Consider the following 18,641-nt stretch of genomic DNA (forward strand, 5'->3'; position numbering starts at 1 on the left):
GTTCCCCTCAGGGGTGGACGGGCACAGACCCGGGTTCCCCTCAGGGGTGGACGGGCACAGACCTGGGTTCCCCTCAGGGGTGGACGGGCACAGACCTGGGTTCCCCTCAGGGGTGGACGGGCACAGACCTGGGGTCCCCTCAGGGGTGGACGGGCACAGACCTGGGTTCCCCTCAGGGGTGGACGGGCACAGACCTGGGTTCCCCTCAGGGGTGGACGGGCACAGACCTGGGGTCCCCTCAGGGGTGGACGGGCACAGGCCTGGGGTCCCCTCAGGGGTGGACGGTGGACCAGAGCTGCATTCAGACAGACAACGTTGCCGCTGCTGCGTCGAGAGTTGGCTATACGCATCATTCACCGCCATATTAGAGGCCGTGATGCATTGAAAAAAATGTCCTATAGCTGATTTGTGTGTCTTTGGAGAGAGGTTGGATTTACACGCGCCCCCCCCCCCCCCCCCCCCCCCCCCACACACACACACACACACATTGTAGACACAGCTTCGCTGCAAGTTTTTTTTGACACTTCCATACATGGTTTCCATGCGTCAATATGCATCAATACATGGTAGACATTTTTCAATAATGTTTCGTGTATGGGCTACTATAGGCTATAATAGGCTATATGATCAAATTCTAATTATAACCAAAACTATTATATTTATAATTGTTGTTGTTGTTTAAATTGTTTAAATGTAGGTCTATTAGGTCTATTATTAATATTATTAATATTATCATTCTTATGGTCAATAATTATTCTTATAGTAACCTATTGTTATTATTATTATTATTATTATTATTATTATTATTAACAAGGCCACTAACAGGTCTATATATAGGCTAGTAATTTAAAAAAAACAAAACAGTGTTGAGACGTTTCAGGTTAACAGTAAATTATTTTTAACGAAATAATTGTGACTCATGCTGCATAATATTCTTCTGCAAACAAGAAATACATGGTTTTCTCAACGTGTTTGATTATCTTGACTATTTCTCTTTTGAATTCCAAAATTTGGAATTTTCGAATACATTGTATTCATCCAGTTTATGTTATTCTTGTTTCGTCTGAATGCAGGTCTATTAGTTCTATATGTGAAATGTGATTCAGCTAGTCAGCGTCCATTGCCCTATAGGCCTTGGTTACAACGGGGCAGTGAGCCGTATTAAGTGTGTGTGTGTGTGTGTGTGTGTGTGTGTGTGTGTGTGTGTGTGTGTGTGTGTGTGTGTGTGTGTGTGTGTGTGTGTGTGTGTGTGTGTGTGTGTGTGTGTGTGTGTGTGTGTGTGTGTGTGTCATGGCGTTAGGCAGACATGGCTAACGGCGGGGACCCGTTTGCTCTTCCAGAGCGCGCGGATACCGACTGTACAGATTCGCCAAAAGAGAACAAATCAGATCAGACACACGTCCTAAGCTCACCGCCATCACCACAGATCACGTGCACACAGCAGGTGAGACAAGAACATATCGAAGATGTTTGAGAAAAAGGTATCAAATAATGTTTAAGATGATTCTAGACTTGCTTTCCATCAATTCCAACGACGTCACTCCACAACGCCATATATGGGCTATATAGGCTACTCGGCCTACATCATAAACATTTGCTAGCCCTTTATCACTATTATTAGCATCCTTTTTGTAAATGTATAAAGAGAAACAATTGCTAAAAACATGTTTAGGCCTACATTATTTTGTTGTAATTCTAAAGCTTTAAGAAACTACCCACTAAATAAGATATAGAATATTACATTTAGTTGCGTGAATTGAAAATGCTTCAAACTAATTGTTTTAGTTTCGGCCTAACAAAACGTCAGTGAAACCTTACATACTCACTACTTTCTCTAATCTAAGAGTGACAAGCAAAATAAAACTGTGTTTCAAAGAATGTGGGGCTTTCGCATTTGGTAATTTAAATGAAATAGCTTTGGCACTGATAGTAGTAAGCAGTTGTCGTTGCTTAATAATTATACATGTGGGACTTTTCCTCAAGCCCAAATGGCTATAATTATTAAGCAACGACAACTGCTTAGTCTCATTTCAAGAAGAAAATAAAATGCAAACACAGAAAGTTAATGTTATGCTAATGTTATTTTTCAATGCAGGGCATGGAGGGGATTAAAGTATACCTGCAAGAACGGGAACTGTGGACGAAGTTTGACCATGTCGGAACAGAAATGATCATCACCAAGGCGGGAAGGTAGGCTATAGCCTAGATATAGTCTAAAATACAAAATCAATATAAATACAATGTAAAAAATAATTTAAAAATAAGGTTAATGGTATTATTAAAAAGGTCTATATGCATCGCGCAAGGTGTTCTACCAATGAGATGAAAATGAAAATGTGTTTTATTTATTAACAAATATGTAGCCTAGACTATCGAAAGACATATAGGCTATTGTTATAAGTCTATAAACGATACTTTGAACATGGTGTTGTTGATGGCCTATCCTATATTAGGCTATATCGGCGAAAATGTTATTTCAGAATGTTATATATACGTCTATATATGTCTAATAAAAGCGAAAATACATGCTCCTGTTTATGCTTTCTCTCGCCTATGCAGGCGGATGTTCCCCACCTATAAAGTGAAAGTCACGGGATTGAACCCTAAAACCAAATACATTCTCCTCATGGACGTCGTGCACGCGGATAACCACCGCTACAAATTCGCTGATAATAAATGGTATGTTGTTGGGCCATCTCGGCTTGGCAATCTTGTGGCTAAGGATACACGTGATAGGCTAATTGCAATATCTCTGGAAATTCCATCCATTCGAAAGGCAAGAAAATCAATGTATTCGATTCAAATAGCTATTCAGGAACGAGCAGGGATGATTTTGTTTGATTTGAACATTTGTAGGCTGATTATTTGTAGGCTGATTATTTGTAATAGCCATATGTTCCTGTTGCAGGCCATTTAGAGGCTACAGGTCTCTTGAAAAATACATGTTATCCCAATACTAATCAAGAGAGGTTAAATGAAGGAAGTTAGGCTACAAGTCGTTAGAAAGAGAAACATGCGCGCGACGGGAGACCTGGACGTTGGAACGCTCTCCAGTGACGTCAGTATATCCCATCCCAGTGACGTCAGTATATCCCATCCCTGTGGCCTAGTTCACCGCGCATGCCCGCTGCCCGCGTGCCCCTGTGCCTGCCTGCGAGTTCAGCCTCGGTGCGAAGGGTTCATGAAGAGGATATAGCCGGATTAGCTCTGATGATGCCTAGTACCGTGTGACGAGTAGTATCCTACTGTCCTTTCCTGTCCTTTATGTTATAATTGTCTCCCACGATGAAATCCCACAGGGGACTGTGTGCGTGGATAGGTCCCCGTCCGTTCGTATGTCACACGCGATATCTCAGACAGACACCACTGGGGCAATTTTGACGAAACTTGGTGAATAGGCCTACGTCTTGCCATTGAGATGCGGCCGTTACAAAATAACATTGATTCATGGGGGACAACATGTTTAGGCTACTGTAGACTTGTTGATATAGGCCTAATAGACTTTTATAATAACCAATGGTAATATAAAAGGAGGTCGAAATTCCGTTGGGGCTCGTGAATCTCCAATGCTATTTGTTAGTAAATATCAAGAGTGGTCTGTATTAATTGTCCTGTCTTATGTGACACAAACTGAAGAAGCATAACTTAAGTAAAGATGTTTGTCAGTTTGATCCAGTTTATGGCAGTTGGAGGCATTCCTCTGCCAGATTTCATATCCAGAAAAAGACACGCACATATGCCATGAACAGCTTCTTCCAAATGTACCATAGCAGTTTGCCTGTTATGAATATGATGGAGAAAAATATATTTGTCAAAGTGCGCCCATTTTAACATGCGTGTACTGGCCGCCTGTCTCGCTCTAATTAATGCCTCTCTGAATAATTAATAGCCTGATGCATTGATAATGGGCAAATACACAAGCGCCAGCTGCGATTTTCTGCGTTAAAAGCTGCGTTTAAACACAGATGATGTTGTTGTTTAATAATAGCAAGAGCTGTACAGCTGGCGGCGGTGCGCTGTGACGCGTGTAGGTCTGTGACAGTGCGAGAGGAAGAGAGTGTCGTGTACAGCCGGGCCAGACCAGGGACAACTGACACTCTGTGTGACCGTGGACTGACTATGTTCTTTCCATTCCGTCTCCTACTACCTTAGGTCGGTAACTGGGAAGGCGGAGCCCGCGATGCCCGGGAGACTAAACGTGCATCCCGACTCTCCCGCCACCGGCGCGCACTGGAGTCGCCAGCTCGTGTCGTTCCAGAAGCTCAAACTCACCAACAACCACCTGGACCCATTCGGACATGTGAGTTATTGTTTTGGAACTGAGAGACAGTTTCAGCTCGGGGCGAATACCTGAGATCGGTGCGTTGCGCACTTTTTTGTACTTTTGTGACAGGCATATGAATGAATGAATGAATGAATGAATGAATGCATGAATGAATGAATGGTCTTTATTGTCATTAATATAGTACAGGTGGTACCATACAACGAAATGTGGGAGGGGGGGCTCCCCTGGTGCTAGGAAAAAAATACTAAAAACAAGAAGGGAAAAAGAGCTGGTTTACATAAATAAAGGCTATATACACTATCCACTATACTATACAAATAAAACACTGTGCTGTACTCTATGCTATGCTATAAATATCCTAACATTTCCTATCTCTGAACCTTATGTACCCGAGGGTTGTCATATTGCACATAGTATAATTGCACATTCATTTAAAGTGTCGCAGTTTGCAGGTTTGAAATGTTCACAGTTGTGTTTCAGTATTGCACTTGATTACAATCTAGTAGCTGCCATCAAATTGTCTAGATTGTCCAGGGCCTAGAACCTAGGTCTTTGCTGTGTTCAGGGCCTGAATGGCCCTAGGGTAGAAGCTGAGCTTCAGTCTATTTGTCCTTGCGGACATGGTCCTGAACCGCCTGCCCGAGAGGGCAGCCGAACAAAGTGTTCGTTCCCAGGGTGGGATGGGTCTCTGGAGATAATGGGCATGGTATTCAGGTAGGGCCTAAACACATCTGTTCACATAATAGCCAACTATTCTTTTAATCTCAATAGGCCTATAGACATAGACCTAGTGTGTGACTATTGTGGTGTTTAGTAACAAAGAAAACATGCTTTTATGAAATTTGAGAAATACTTAAGTCTATTAAGAAATACTTTACAATGTTGAGGAAGAGAGGATAAGAGTTACAATAGACTTCACTGGTGTCCTCTGGTTTTAAACGGGAGATTTTCATTAGTAGAGGTCCAAAGTAACATGTTTGTTAATATTCAGAATTACAGTATCACTTTCATATATGGAGTTGTTTGACTGTTGTGAGTCTGCCACAGTACAGTAGATGCATGTTTCCATTGGGTCTGTGGTCATTTAGAGAGGGGTTAGGTTAGGGGCAGCCATGCAGGTGCAATCATACACTCTTCATCCCTGTTTATCTTGGAGTTCCATTTTCTAAAGAGAAGGTGCAGCACACTCTCAAGCATAGAACTCACAACACATAACAACAACAACAGTGACCAACACATCATGTCACAACAATTTCCGTACCTAATTGTTTGACAGACAGGAGAGGGGAGGGACCAGACAGGATGTGAGTATGAGAAAGAGTGGACAGGCATAGGTACAGGTGTGAGGGAGAGGGAGAGAGAGAGAGAGAAAATGAGGGAGAGAGGGACAGAGGGAGAGAGAGAGAGGAAGAGGGAGAGAGAGGGAGAGAGAGAGGGAGAGGGAGAGAGAGAAAATGAGGGAGAGAGGGACAGAGGGAGAGAGGGAGAGGACGAGGGAGAGAGAGGGAGAGAGAGAGAGGGAGGGAGAGAGAGGGAGAGAGAGGATGACAGAAAGAGAGAGAGAGAGAGGGAAAGAGAGAGAGAGAGAGAGAGAAAAGACAGGGCCTCCCATCCTGTAGCGCTGTGCTGTAGCTCTGTTAGATCGGTGGTAACCACAGTAATGACTATAATGACGTTAAGGGCCATTAGCTGGCCATTAATGGTCACCACTGGTGGGAATGTCACAGCGATTAGGCTCAGAGCTCCCTACTGACACACACACACACACACACACACACACACACACACACACACTGACACACACACACACACACACACACACACACACACACACACACACACACACACTCACACACACACACACACACACACACACACACATACACACACACACACACCACACACACACACACACACACACACAGTGGCCTATATTACTAGCCACACTGAAACCACAATGACAAAGTAATCGCTATATGGCAAAGAGAGAAATATAGTCCGAAATAATACTTTTTACAGGCTCATTACAGGCCCCCCTCATCAACCTTCAGCATGCATGACAGCGGTTGCAATTGACAGCTGCTCTTTCTGCTTCCTCCTGTGCAGCTCTGAGCCCAGCGTATACATTTTGTCTTTGCTCCATTACAGATCATACTAAACTCGATGCATAAATACCAACCCCGCCTTCACATCGTCAAAGCAGACGAGAACAATGGATTCGGTGCGAAGGACACAGCCTTCTGTACGCACGTGTTCTCGGAGACGGCCTTCATCGGGGTGACGTCATACCAGAACCACAAGGTATGGAAACAACAAGCCCTAATTATTTGTTCTCCAACATTTCACAGACACCCAATCCCAAACTGCACTCATAATAATGATATAATAGTAATAATAATGTCATGTAGCAAATTATTCAAATGAATTGCAAATATTAGGCCATATTATGCATAAGAGTTAGTTGTTTTTTTTGGTTAGTTGTGTGTTGACCATGTGTCAGCGCATTAAGACATGTCCGATCGTATTATTATTTCAAGTGTGTGTGTGTGTGTGTGTGTGTGTGTGTGTGATAGTGTGAGAGAGAGTGAGAGTGAGAGCAAGAGAGAGAGAAAGATAATTATTTCCAGCAGTTTAGACAGACGACCAGGAGCTCTATCAACAGCAGAGTGTTTAGTAAAAGTTATACATTATTACAGATGCAGAGAAAGCTTTCTCTCTGTGTGGCAGTTTGGACTTTCCTTTGATCATCTATGTTATTGTTCCAGTGCCAGAGAGATGAACTACACACATCACAACTCTTTCACACTCTGGCTCTCACACAGCTGCCTTCAAACACGCTGTGGTACAACCCCTGATTAAAAAGAAACATCTCTACCCCTTTATTCTCTCCAACTTCAGGCCCATCTCCCAATTATCATTCTTGTCCAAAGTCCTGGAGCGAGCAGTTTACGTTCAGTTGCAAGCGTTTTTAGTTATGCATAACATCCACGCGAAATTTCAGTCTGGCTTTAAACCGCGCCATAGCACTGAAACGGCCCTCCTGCGAGTCCTAAATGATCTGCTCTTAGCCACCGACTCTGGTAGTCCCGCCATTTTGGTGCTCCTAGATCTCTCAGCCGCCTTCGAAATACAGTGGATCATTTGATCCTACTGTCACGTCTTGAACAGCATGTGAGCATCACTGGTGTCGCCTTAAGCTGGTTCAAGTCCTACCTGTCCGGTCGTAGTTTCTCCGTTCAGCTAGGAGAATTTTTCTCCTCTAAGGCCACTTTCACCTGTGGGGTTCCTCAAGGGTCGATACTGGGCCCCCTTTTATTTCTCCTTTACATGCTGCCCCTAAGCTCTATCCTGGCAAACCATGGCGTGTCCTTCCACTGTTATGCTGACGACATCCAGGTCTATCTGCCACAAAAATCTAGAGGAAAGGTTGCACTTCAGCCATTGCTCAACTGCCTGACTGACATCAAAGCATGGTTGAGTGCAAACTTCCTCAATCTAAATGAGAGCAAGACTGAGATAATTCTATTTGCCAACACTTCTCTAGGCCCTTCTGTCGATGCCCTAGGTCCCCTTGGCTCAAACATCTGCTCCTCAGTCAGAAATCTTGGAGTGATTTTTGACAGTGACTTCAAATTCACCAAGCAGGTCACCAAGCAAAAATAATTGTTTTCACCTCAGACTCCTTGCTAAAACATCTACCGCAGAAGGACCTAGAGAAGGTGATCCATGCCTTCATAACAACCCGGCTGGATTACTGCAACTCATTGTATGTTGGCATTGACCAGTCTCTGCTCCGTCGACTGCAGCTAGTCCAAAATGCTGCTGCTCGACCACTCACAGGCACCAAGAAGCGTGATCACAACTTACATTTCCAACTAAAATATATGTAACAAGTGATAAATTATAATAAATATGATTGTTTATTTTAATTGGGTTCTTTCTTGAAATTAATAGGCTACTGGGTAAATGATACATGGCTTGTAAAAACACGTTTTAGCATGTGTTCAAAAGCAAGGACTGTGTGATCATAGTTATGTGTTTTTGGCATGTTGATGTTCTATCAGCATGTTATGATGTGCTAAACATGCAATTACATTCGTGATGATGTTACTTTTTAGCGCTACCCTACTAGCAGCTGTTTTGAAAGTGTTTTGATCAAGAGAGCGTTTCTCCGCTATTTGGTTTGAGGTGTACCAACATTCAAATAAGCATATCTTCTTCAATTATTTTCAGATTTCAATGTATGGCACATCATTTGAAAGCTGCACTTTCATAATCTGTCAAATTGAAGAATGACATTGCCCTACTTGAGGACCTTTTCACCAGACCCTATCACATATAAGGTGTGTTTTGTCCCTCTCAGATCACACAACTGAAGATAGAGAACAACCCATTTGCAAAGGGCTTCAGAGGGAGTGATGACATGGAGCTACACCGCATAGCAAAACTGCAGAGGTTAGTACAGCCTTGCTTTTGTGTGTCTGTGTGTGTGTGTGTGTTTGTGTGTGTGTGTGGGTGGGTGTGTGGGTGTGTGGGTGTGTGCACGGGCATGTCAATGTGTGTTCCTTTGTTTTTTTCAGTTTTTCTGTTGGTTTCTTTGTTTGCAATAGCATGTAATGAGGTCTCAAGTGGGAGTAGGGATGCACAGTTTCACTATGTACAGTCACCGGCCACTTCATTATGCACACCTTGCTAGTACTGGGTTAGACCCCCTCTTTTGACTTCAGAACTGCCTTGATTCTTCGTGGCATAGATTCAACAAGGTGCTGGAAACACCAGAGCTCACTGGATATTTTCTATTTTTCGGACCATTCTCTGTAAACCCTAGAGATGGTTGTGCGTGAAAATCCCAGTAGATCAGCACTTTCTGAAATAAACTAAAACAAAACAGCCCGTCTGGCACCAGCTACCATGCCACGTTCAAAGTCACTTAAATCACATTTCTTTCCCATTCTAATGCTTGGTTTGAACTTCAGCAGATCATCTTGACCATGTCTACATGCCTAAATGCTGATTGGCTGATTAGATATTTGCATTAAGCAAGTTGAAAAGGTGTACCTAATGAAATGGCCAGTGAGTATCAGTATATCACAAGAGAGTGCTCCTCTATCGCTCTCTCTCTCTCTCTCTCTCTCTCTCTCTCTCTCTCTCTCTCTCTCTCTCTCTCTCTCTCTCTCTCTCTCTCTCTCTCTCTCTCTCTCTCTCTCTCTCTCTCTCTCTCTCTCTCTCTCTCTCTCTCTTTGTCTTGGGGCTGATGAAAGGCAGTCCCTCAGAGTTGAGCAGCAGTGGTTATGATGGAGTACAGATGGTCTGAGGACTTGTACTACCCCCCCCCTTTCAGCTTTCCTCTCCCTGTAATAACATGAGTGTGTGTGAAATGGGCTGAGAGGCAGTGGTCACAGCTCTGATCTCTGATGGTTGATCTCCCTCTATGGTTTTATTTGTGCTAGGAAAAATCCATGCCAGTGTAAAATTATGCACCTGACAACAATTATAATGATAATGATAATAAGCGTACAGCACACACCTTTTTGCAGCACCCAATAGAAACAGAGCTGATAGATTGGACAGTCCCTGTTCCTGCAGGTCCTCTCTGTAGTAGTAGTGGGGTTTGATAGGTTGTTGTATGAACTGGATGTCTCTGCTGCCTCAGTCTCCAGGGGGCTGATCCACGAAGCGCGATTAGAGCTAATGGCAAGGCAACGCAAGGCAAGTTTATTTGTATAGCGCATTTCATACAACAGGGGCAATTCAAAGTGCTTTACATGCATTATTTAAAAATACAGCAAGAGGAGCATAGTAAGAAAATAGAAATTACAATGAATAAAAGCAAATATAAGAAGTAAATAGATAAAACATTTAATAAGAATGGAAAAAAGACATTGATAGAAGTGTTTGTGTTTAATCATAACTGATGCAAAACATGAAAGTTTTTAGCTTAGATTTAAATATTTTAAGGGTTTGGGCTTGTTTGATTTCTTCAGGGAGATTGTTCCAGGAGCATGCAGCAGCGTGACTGAAAGCTGCTGCACCGTGTTTTGTTTTTACTCTTGGAATTATTAGCTGATTAGTCTCTGCTGACCTTAGGGACCTTGCGGGAATATAGGGTGGGAGGAGATCTGATATGTATTTTGGTCCAAGACCATTTTGTGATTTGTATGTAATTAGGAGGATTTTGAATTCAATTCTCTGAGAGACTGGTAGCCAGTGCAGGGATCTCAGGATTGGTGTAATGTGTTCAAATTTCTTTGTTTTTGTTAGGACCCTAGCAGCGGCATTTTTAATTCAAACTAGTTTTGATGAATCGCAATAATTTCAGCTTGACCAATGCAACCAATCCTTCAGAACAAACCTGGTAGCGACCAGGTTTACAGTCTGGTTTAAGTAAGGTGTGTGTCAAAAATGTCTCACAGGCAGAAACTAAATCCCGAACGACAGTTCTGTCAAGTGTCTTTTGGGAAATAAACCCCTCCCCTTTAATAATACCAATTGGTATTGTATTTTATATAGTTGAAAAGCCTGATTAGTCACCTTTACAACGAGGTACAACTTGTAAGGGTCATGCATTCATGGAATGAACAACACAGCTAAACGTGTGGGTAGCGGCCCAAACATTTTTCCAAATCCCCTGCAATATTCTTCTGTTGGTATTCACTCTCGTTTTGAGTTGCTTGGTGGATTGGATGATTGCACTCTCCCACAGTAATATGGGAAAAACAACATATATTGTCCATTTTACACTTTATTCATTTTACACTGTCAGGGACCTCAGTAGCGTGTGGAAGATCCATGCCTTTAATCGGTCAGCAATTTCTTGCCAAACCATTTCCCTCGCCTTGTTAATTGCGGCAGTATTGCACCTTTTTACATCTTATTTTTCGTCTTCATAATGATCAATAAGTAGGAGCGCTGCGCTGTCACTCTCCAGTCTAGTATCTCCTTTTCGACAATCGGCTCTTCTGGGCTCCTCCTTCCTGGGCACACGCCCAAATCGATAATTTCCAAACCGGACTTGTGTGAACACCGATGACACAAGGCTGATTCTCATTCGAGGAATCACTTGAGGCTTGAATCCCAATCGAGAGTTGCCTGAACGAGGCTTTCCTTTTAATTGCGAATATACTAATCAATGTATGTGGAATACCCCCCTGATGTCCAATTTCCATATTTAAAATGTTGACATGGTCTGGTGAAAAGGTCCGCATGTAGGCAATTATTATTATTAATAATTTTTTTCCGGTTTTTTTTCATATTACGAAAGTTTAACTGTTGCAAAGCCCACTCAATATAACCACAACAGTTTTAGGATCACTAAATGGAAATGGATGGGTGAATTTGATTCGTCGTCGTCCTGATTCAGGTTACTGGGTTAGTGATACATGGTTTTTAAACAAACGTTTTAGGATGTGTTGAAAAGCAAGGAATGTGTGATCATCTAATTATGTGTTTTTAGCATGTTGATGTTCTATCTTCTAAACATGCAGTTAGCTTTACTTTGCTTGACTTGACATTACTGCTTTCTAGCTACCAATGTGATGGTTTGAGGTGTACCAACATTCAAATAAGCATATCTTCTTCAGATTTCAATGTATGACACACAAAAATGCCCTACTTGGGGACACAAATAGTCCTGTTGGTCTAATCTGCTGATGTGCTTGTTGTGTCCGGCAGTTTCAATGTGCTGCAGACACTTCAGTCTGCCGAAGACTATCACTGATGAAGGGGTGAAGGACAGGGGAAAAGGGGGGAGAGGGTGAAAAGGGGGAGGATGCATTGCAGTGCTGCTGCTGCTGCTGTGGTTGTTACACGGGAGAGAGGAAAAGACACTCTATCTGAAGTGACACACGGCTGGAAGTTTATTTTTAGAGCAGCTCATTATCTCACTGGACTGTGTGTGTGTGTGTGAGTGTGTGTGTGTGTGTGTGTGTGTGTGTGTGTGTGTGTGTGTGTGTGTGTGTGTGCGCGTGTGTGCTTTCCATACCACTGAGGTCACTGAGGGGGCAGAGTGTACAGATAGAGAAAGAGAGAAGAGGAGGGGGGAAGAAAAGAAGAGTGGAGAACCTGAAAAGGAGGGAGAAGAATATTGTTAGTAAGGCAGAGAATTTGAGAGAAAAGGATATTCTGTCTACATGCAATCTTGGGACTTGGGACCCTCTATCAAAAGGGTCAACATACAAACAAGTTAGAGGGGTTCACCTTTAAAGGGGCAATCTGGGATTGGTACATGCATTTCTGGACTTTTATGTTAATGACATCTAGCCACTGATTCTTTTTTTTTGTGCAATTTTCTTTTTATTCAACAATAAGAACAATAATACAACAATTCAACATCAACAAAAACAACCAAAAGAAAAACATTAAAAGGAAAAGATAGCCACTGATTCTTGAAGAATATAACTAAAATGTCAAACGAGCGTAGTCCAACTGTCTTACCCAAAATACAAGCTTATTTTACTCCATTGTTTGTAAACAATGTAATGTTACACTGTATAGCTTCAAAACATGGTTAAAACTATCATTTGGATTTCATGGATGGTCAGTTGCATCCATAGCTCCCTCCATGATGTATGCTGTTTACCGCCCAAAAGTTGTTGTTTGAATCCCAGATTGTCCCTTTAATGTGTATAGAATGGTTCTCATTATATTAAAATCTCTCTCCTCTTTCTGTCCCGCACCCCCCCCCCCCCTTCAGTAAAGACTATCCAGTGGTCCCTCGCAGCGAGGTGCGTCAGAGGGTGTGTTCCAGTGGGAGTCCGCTCCGGGGAGAGGGCCGGGGGCTGGGTTCGTCTGAGGGGGTCAGATCTCCTTACCCCTGTGATAATGGCAGCACTACCCAGGAGCTCCTCAACTCCCCATCAGCCCTTTACGCACTCCCCCACCCACACCCCCAACAGCGGCCACACCCACAAGTGTACCACTGTGCCAAGAGGAAAGGTATGGTGAAGGTCTATGCCCTTAGTGGTCAACACACTGAACAGTACATTTCAATTAACCTGTCCTTTTCATATGGTTCAGTCCTGAATCTCTCTCACCCTCTCTCCCTTTCTCTACAGTGGAGGATGACTGCCCTACAGCAGACCAGCAGTACAGAAAGTCCTTCATTGAGAGTTCGCCTGGCGAGGACGAGTCCTACTATCATCACCCCTCTGTTTACCCTCCTCCCCCTCCCCCAGGTCCCCCCCGCAACCCTCCCCTCAGCCTCTCTGACTCCCCGTACAGTTCTGAGATGGGACAGCGGCAGGCGTGTATGTTTGCTGCCATAGAGTCAAGACTGGAGGATTTGAACTGTACATCCTGGTCCTACAGCTGCCCTTTGACTCCTGCTATGACCCCCATGACCCCTCCTGACCCGTACCCACCTTTCAACCACCACCACCCCTACAGCTCCAGCCCCCAGCAGTCTCGGCTCAGTGCCGTGGCACACCATGTCTCCCCTCCACCGGGGGCATCTCTCTCTCATGGCTCCTTCCAGACCCACAGCTCCGGACCGCCTCAGACACCCCAACACTCTCACACCAGGCAGCTCAGCCCCCCGCTGAGAGAATACCCCCCCTACCCCCCCACCCTCTCCCCTCCCAGCTACCACACACTACACACACGCACACACACAGGGGGAGGGGTCCCAGAGTGGAGCGAAGCTACCTGATCGGACCAAAGGGCAGCAGAAGAAAGACCATGATTAATCAATGGGGATTGTATGTCTGCAATTCAAAGGACACCTATGCTTATAAAATGCTATATAGAGAATACGGTGTCAGTTGACATTACCGCCATGTGCGTGAGAACTATAGCCCTGTGCTCAGGCCCGGCCCTAGGACTTTTGTGGCCCTAAGCAAGATTTGTATTCCCCCTCTGACTCGGACTCCAGCTCTAGGACTTGAGAGGAACCCAGAGGCTGATCAGCCATACCGGAGCAAAGCAACCCTATGAACTTTACTGACGTCCTGATTATCCTCCTCCTTACTAGAGACAATGTTTTATGAACGTGTGCACTCTCTGTCGGCTCAGTCAGCCTGTCCTATGAGGATTTCTGGGTCAGTGGTTCCCTGTTTGGTTTCACATTGTGACCCACCATAAGACAAAACTCTGGCTCTAATTATAACCAGTCTCTCATCGCCACCCAAGAGGGACCTGGCTCTCCCATACACTCTGTTATCCTAAACACTCTCCCTACCAATACCAAATCTAATGTTTTTATGATGGCAGTTGGTCATTTCTGGACTCCTGTCAATTGACTGTGTGTCCATCCAACCATGTTCATTTTATTTAGAGATCAAATGATCTTAGTCTTCACAGTGGAGCCTGAGAGGGAACTCTATTCTCTCTTTGTCTTTCTCTCTCTCTGGTTAAGCGTTGGTCCTCTAGTGTCATTTAGAGGGAAAAGGCTTTTGTGTGTGTGTGTGTGTGCGCGCGTGTGTGTGTGTGTGTGTGTGTGCGTGTGTGTGCGTGTGTGTGTGTGTGTGTGTGCGTGTGTGTGTGTGTGTGTGTGTGCGTGTGCGTGTGCGCGTGTGCCTGCTCAGCTCAGCTTAAGGCTGCTATGAGTTAATTCCCACTGAGTGGCTGCCAGCGCTGCACCAGAGCGATAAACAGTTTGTTTAGATGATGCTGCAATGTGTAAGACCTGCACACACAGTTCCCGGTGAATTCTGGGTAACTGCACATCTCAGCATCATGTAGCTGTCACCGCTGTCCTCTCAGTCACCCCAAACTGATCAATCAAAACTGTCCTCCACCGACAGATCCAGAACCAACCAATAAACACTGTCCTTTCTTTGACCCCACCGTGACCAACCAGAACTCTGGATTTACTATAGCAGTTTTTGTGTTTGTTTTCGCCCATATGTGTTTGTTGATGAATGAGTCATAAGATCTGTATGACTCTGACCACAGAGGATTCTTCAGAGGACAGAACACTCTCAACAGAAATGAACCACAGAACCAGCTTCAGGGGCACACTGATAAACATGTGATGTCCTCTCGTAATTACAGGGTTAGACAAGGTTAATGGGTCGATCTCTCTCTGGATCGAACAGTATCCTCTCAGCTCTAAACTAGGGGCTCATTATTCGAACCCTGATTAGTAATAATCCCTAAATGTGATACTGTTTTATTTTTCTATGATCTGTGTGATGCTCTCCTTTCATATTGAGCAGAGTCTTGGCCAGTGGTTTTATATGCACTAACATGAGAAGAGTTACAGGGTCCGACTCCAGGTACCAGAGGGAGAATTCCTTGGTGTGTGTGTGTGTGTGTGTGTGTGTGTGTGTGTGTGTGTGTGTGTGTGTGTGTGTCTATCGAGCATTGAGTTTAAAAGAGCCGTCCTGTATTTGGAAGTGCTTGTGGTTTATTGTATTGTTCTTGTATAGTATTTATTGGTCTAGAAAGATTTTTAAAGATTTGTTTGTTGTAAGTCAAATGACACAGTGTTGAATTGTTCAAGTCTTTTGCTTCCCCCCTAATTTCCTTTCGACGACAACTAGTTGTAATAATTCGGTCGTAAAATCATTTTCTGTTCTGATGCCAATAAACACACATTTATATACAGAACAGAGAATTTTGAATGACTCATTCTGTTGTCACGTTCATAAATGGTAAATGGACTGACTTATATAGTGCTTTATTCCAAAGCGCTTTACAATGGCCTCTCATTCTACCATTCACACACACATTTACACACCAATGGCGACAAGCTACCATGCAAGGTGCCGACCCGCTCATTGGGAGCAATTGGGGGTTAAGTGTCAGGCCCAAGGACACCTCAACATGTGGCCCGCTGGGGTTCGAACCACTGATCTGATCTGATCTCTCACTGATCTCCTGAGCCACAGCCGCCCCACGTTTGTGTGTCTAGCAAAGAGAAACACAATTCCCACAGGGTTATTTTAAGTACACTCCACACCTGATAAGTGCAGAGCCGTTCAACAGTCCAATCCATGTTTCGTAGGGGTTTGACACATGACCCTGTGGGGCTGAATCGCACCTCGGTTAGAGTGTTCCCTTACATCTCAGTGTTGATGGAGGAGGCTACGAGTTCTCAGTGTATGTGTAAGTGTGTGTAGGCATGCATGCCTCTTATCTCTGACAGGTTGTTTGGCCTCTCCAGTCTCCCCCAGCTGGACCCCCTCACAGACGATCTGATGCCCAGAGACAGGAGGGGGTGGCTGGGAAGGAGCGGGCAGCAGGGTGGGGTGTGTTGGTGGTCCTCCTTCATCTCTCTCCACTCTCTTTCTCTCTCTCTCTCTCTCTCTCTCTCTCTCTCTCTCTCTCTCTCTCTCTCTCTCTCTCTCTCTCTCAGTGAGGTCAGGGGTTAAGCAGGAGGCTCTTTTAAGGGTATGTTCCTCCTTAACCCGTCTGCTGTGTAATAGAGTGCTTAGAGGAGGAGGGGAGGAGAGGTGAAAAGGAGGGGACTCTGATCTGTTTGAAGGACTCTGGAGACATGCTCACTTATTACAGTATTACAATTACTGAGGTATTACAGGGCTTTCCACATACAGACAGTTTTCGCAAGACAGGAGAGAGAAATTCAAACCTAAAGAGACACTTTGACAGATTTAACATAGGCCAACCTGGAATATGGTGGTGGTGGTGGCGGCGGTGGTGGTGGTGGTGGTGTGTGTGTGTGTGTGTGTCTGTGTGTGTGTGTGTGTGTGTGTGTGTGTGTGTGTGTGTGTGTGTGTGTGTGTGCATGCGAGAGATCCAACCTCCCCAAAGATCCACAGATCAGCCTGGAAATGTTCAATAAGCATCACGTCCTCTATGTTTATAGCGAACTCTCAACGCTGAGGCAGCAATGTGTGTGTGTCTGTGTGTGTCTGTGTGTGTGTGTACATTGCTAAGCAAAGTGCTCAGTCCAGCTGTTCCAATAGAAACAGAGCCTCTCCCAGACACACTGATCTGGTCAGACTGGAGATGGATGAACCTTGTGATCAAAGAGCCTAAGTGGTGCTTATCATTATCCCTCCCTCTCTCCCTCTCCATGCCTCTCTCTCTCTCTCCCTCTCCATGCCTCACTCACTCTCTATCACCTCTCTCACTCTCTCTCTCTCTCTCTCTCCATGCCTCTCTCTCCCTCTCCATGCCTCACTCTCCATGCCCCTCTCTCTCTCCCTCTAGAAGGCACAACAGCGGCTATACATCCTGAGAGTCCTCAGGAAGGAACACAGCAAGCAGGAGATACTGGTGACCTTCTACCGCGGCGCAGTGGAGAGCATCCTCACCTACGGCATCTGCAACTGGTTCTCCAGCTGCACAACCGCGGAGAGAAATGCGCTACAGAGAGTCGTGAGAACAGCCCAGAAGATCAACAGCGCCCCCCTCCCCTCTCTGGAAGAGCTGTACAACACACGCTGTCTCAGGAAGGCCTCCAAGATCTCCAGGGACCCAACCCACCCTGGGTACGAACACTTTACCCGGCTGCCCTCGAAAAGGCGGTTCAGGACCATGGCCGCAAGGACAAACAGACTGAAGAACAGCTTCTACCACAGGGCCGTCCAGGCCCTGAACACAGCAAAGACCTAGGTTCTGGGCCCTGGACAGTCTGGACGGATTGATGGCAGCTGCTGGACGGAAAAAATCAGGTGTAGTGCTGAGGCACAAATATGTACATTTCAAGCCTGCAAACTGCGACACTTTAAATAAATGTGCAATAACACTATGTGCAATATGACAACCCTAGTCGTCTATCTGTACAGTATAGTATAGTGGATAGTGTACATAGCCTTTATTTATGTAAACCAGCTCCTTCCCTTCTTGTGTTTTTTTTTAAAGTGTTTTTTTTTCTTTCCTAACACCAGGGGAGCCACCCCGCCTAAATTTCGTTGTTTGGTACCTGTACTGTAGCAATGACAATAAAGACCATTCATTCATTCATTCATTCATGACTCTCTCTCCCTCTCCATGCCTCTCTCTCTCTCTCTCTCTCTCCATGCCTCTCTCTCTCCCTCTCCATGCATCTCTCTCTCCTTGCCTCTCTCTCTCCATGCCTCTCTCTTTCTCTCCATGCCTCTCTCCCCCTCTCCATGCTTCTCTCTCTCTCCCTCTCCATGCCTCTGTGTCTCTCTCTCCATGCCTCTCTCTTTCTCTCCATGCCTCTCTCCCCCTCTCCATGCTTCTCTCTTTCTCCCTCTCCATGCCTCTGTGTCTCTCTCTCCATGCTTCTCTCTCTCTCCCTCTCCATGCCTCTGTGTCTCTCTCTCCATGCCTCTCTCTCTCTCTCTCTCCATGCCTCTCTCTCCCTCTCCATGTCTCTCTCTCTCCCTCTCCATGCCTCTCTCTCTCTCTCTCTCTCCCTTTCCATGCCTCTCTCTCTCTCCCTCTCCAAGCCTCTCTCTCTCCCTTTCCATGCCTCTCTCTTTCC

At 44.9% G+C, this 18,641-nt stretch overlaps 1 protein-coding gene across 1 annotated transcript; it reads left to right on the forward strand.

Moving 5' to 3' along the window:
* Positions 1-1,306: 1,306 nt before the first annotated feature.
* On the forward strand, positions 1,307-13,931 carry LOC308158621 (T-box transcription factor TBX5-A-like; the record flags this gene model as incomplete). The annotated part of the gene is made up of 8 exons (XM_080532284.1): positions 1,307-1,444; positions 2,096-2,190; positions 2,560-2,679; positions 4,153-4,300; positions 6,434-6,586; positions 8,649-8,740; positions 12,978-13,219; positions 13,339-13,931. 8 exons carry the CDS (start codon positions 1,307-1,309, stop codon positions 13,929-13,931), a joined length of 1,581 nt encoding a protein of 526 aa, XP_080388410.1.
* Positions 13,932-18,641: the final 4,710 nt, after the last annotated feature.

This window comes from Nansenia antarctica (assembly GCF_963989245.1).
Source record: "Nansenia antarctica genome assembly, chromosome: 5".
Taxonomy (NCBI): domain Eukaryota; kingdom Metazoa; phylum Chordata; class Actinopteri; order Argentiniformes; family Microstomatidae; genus Nansenia; species Nansenia antarctica.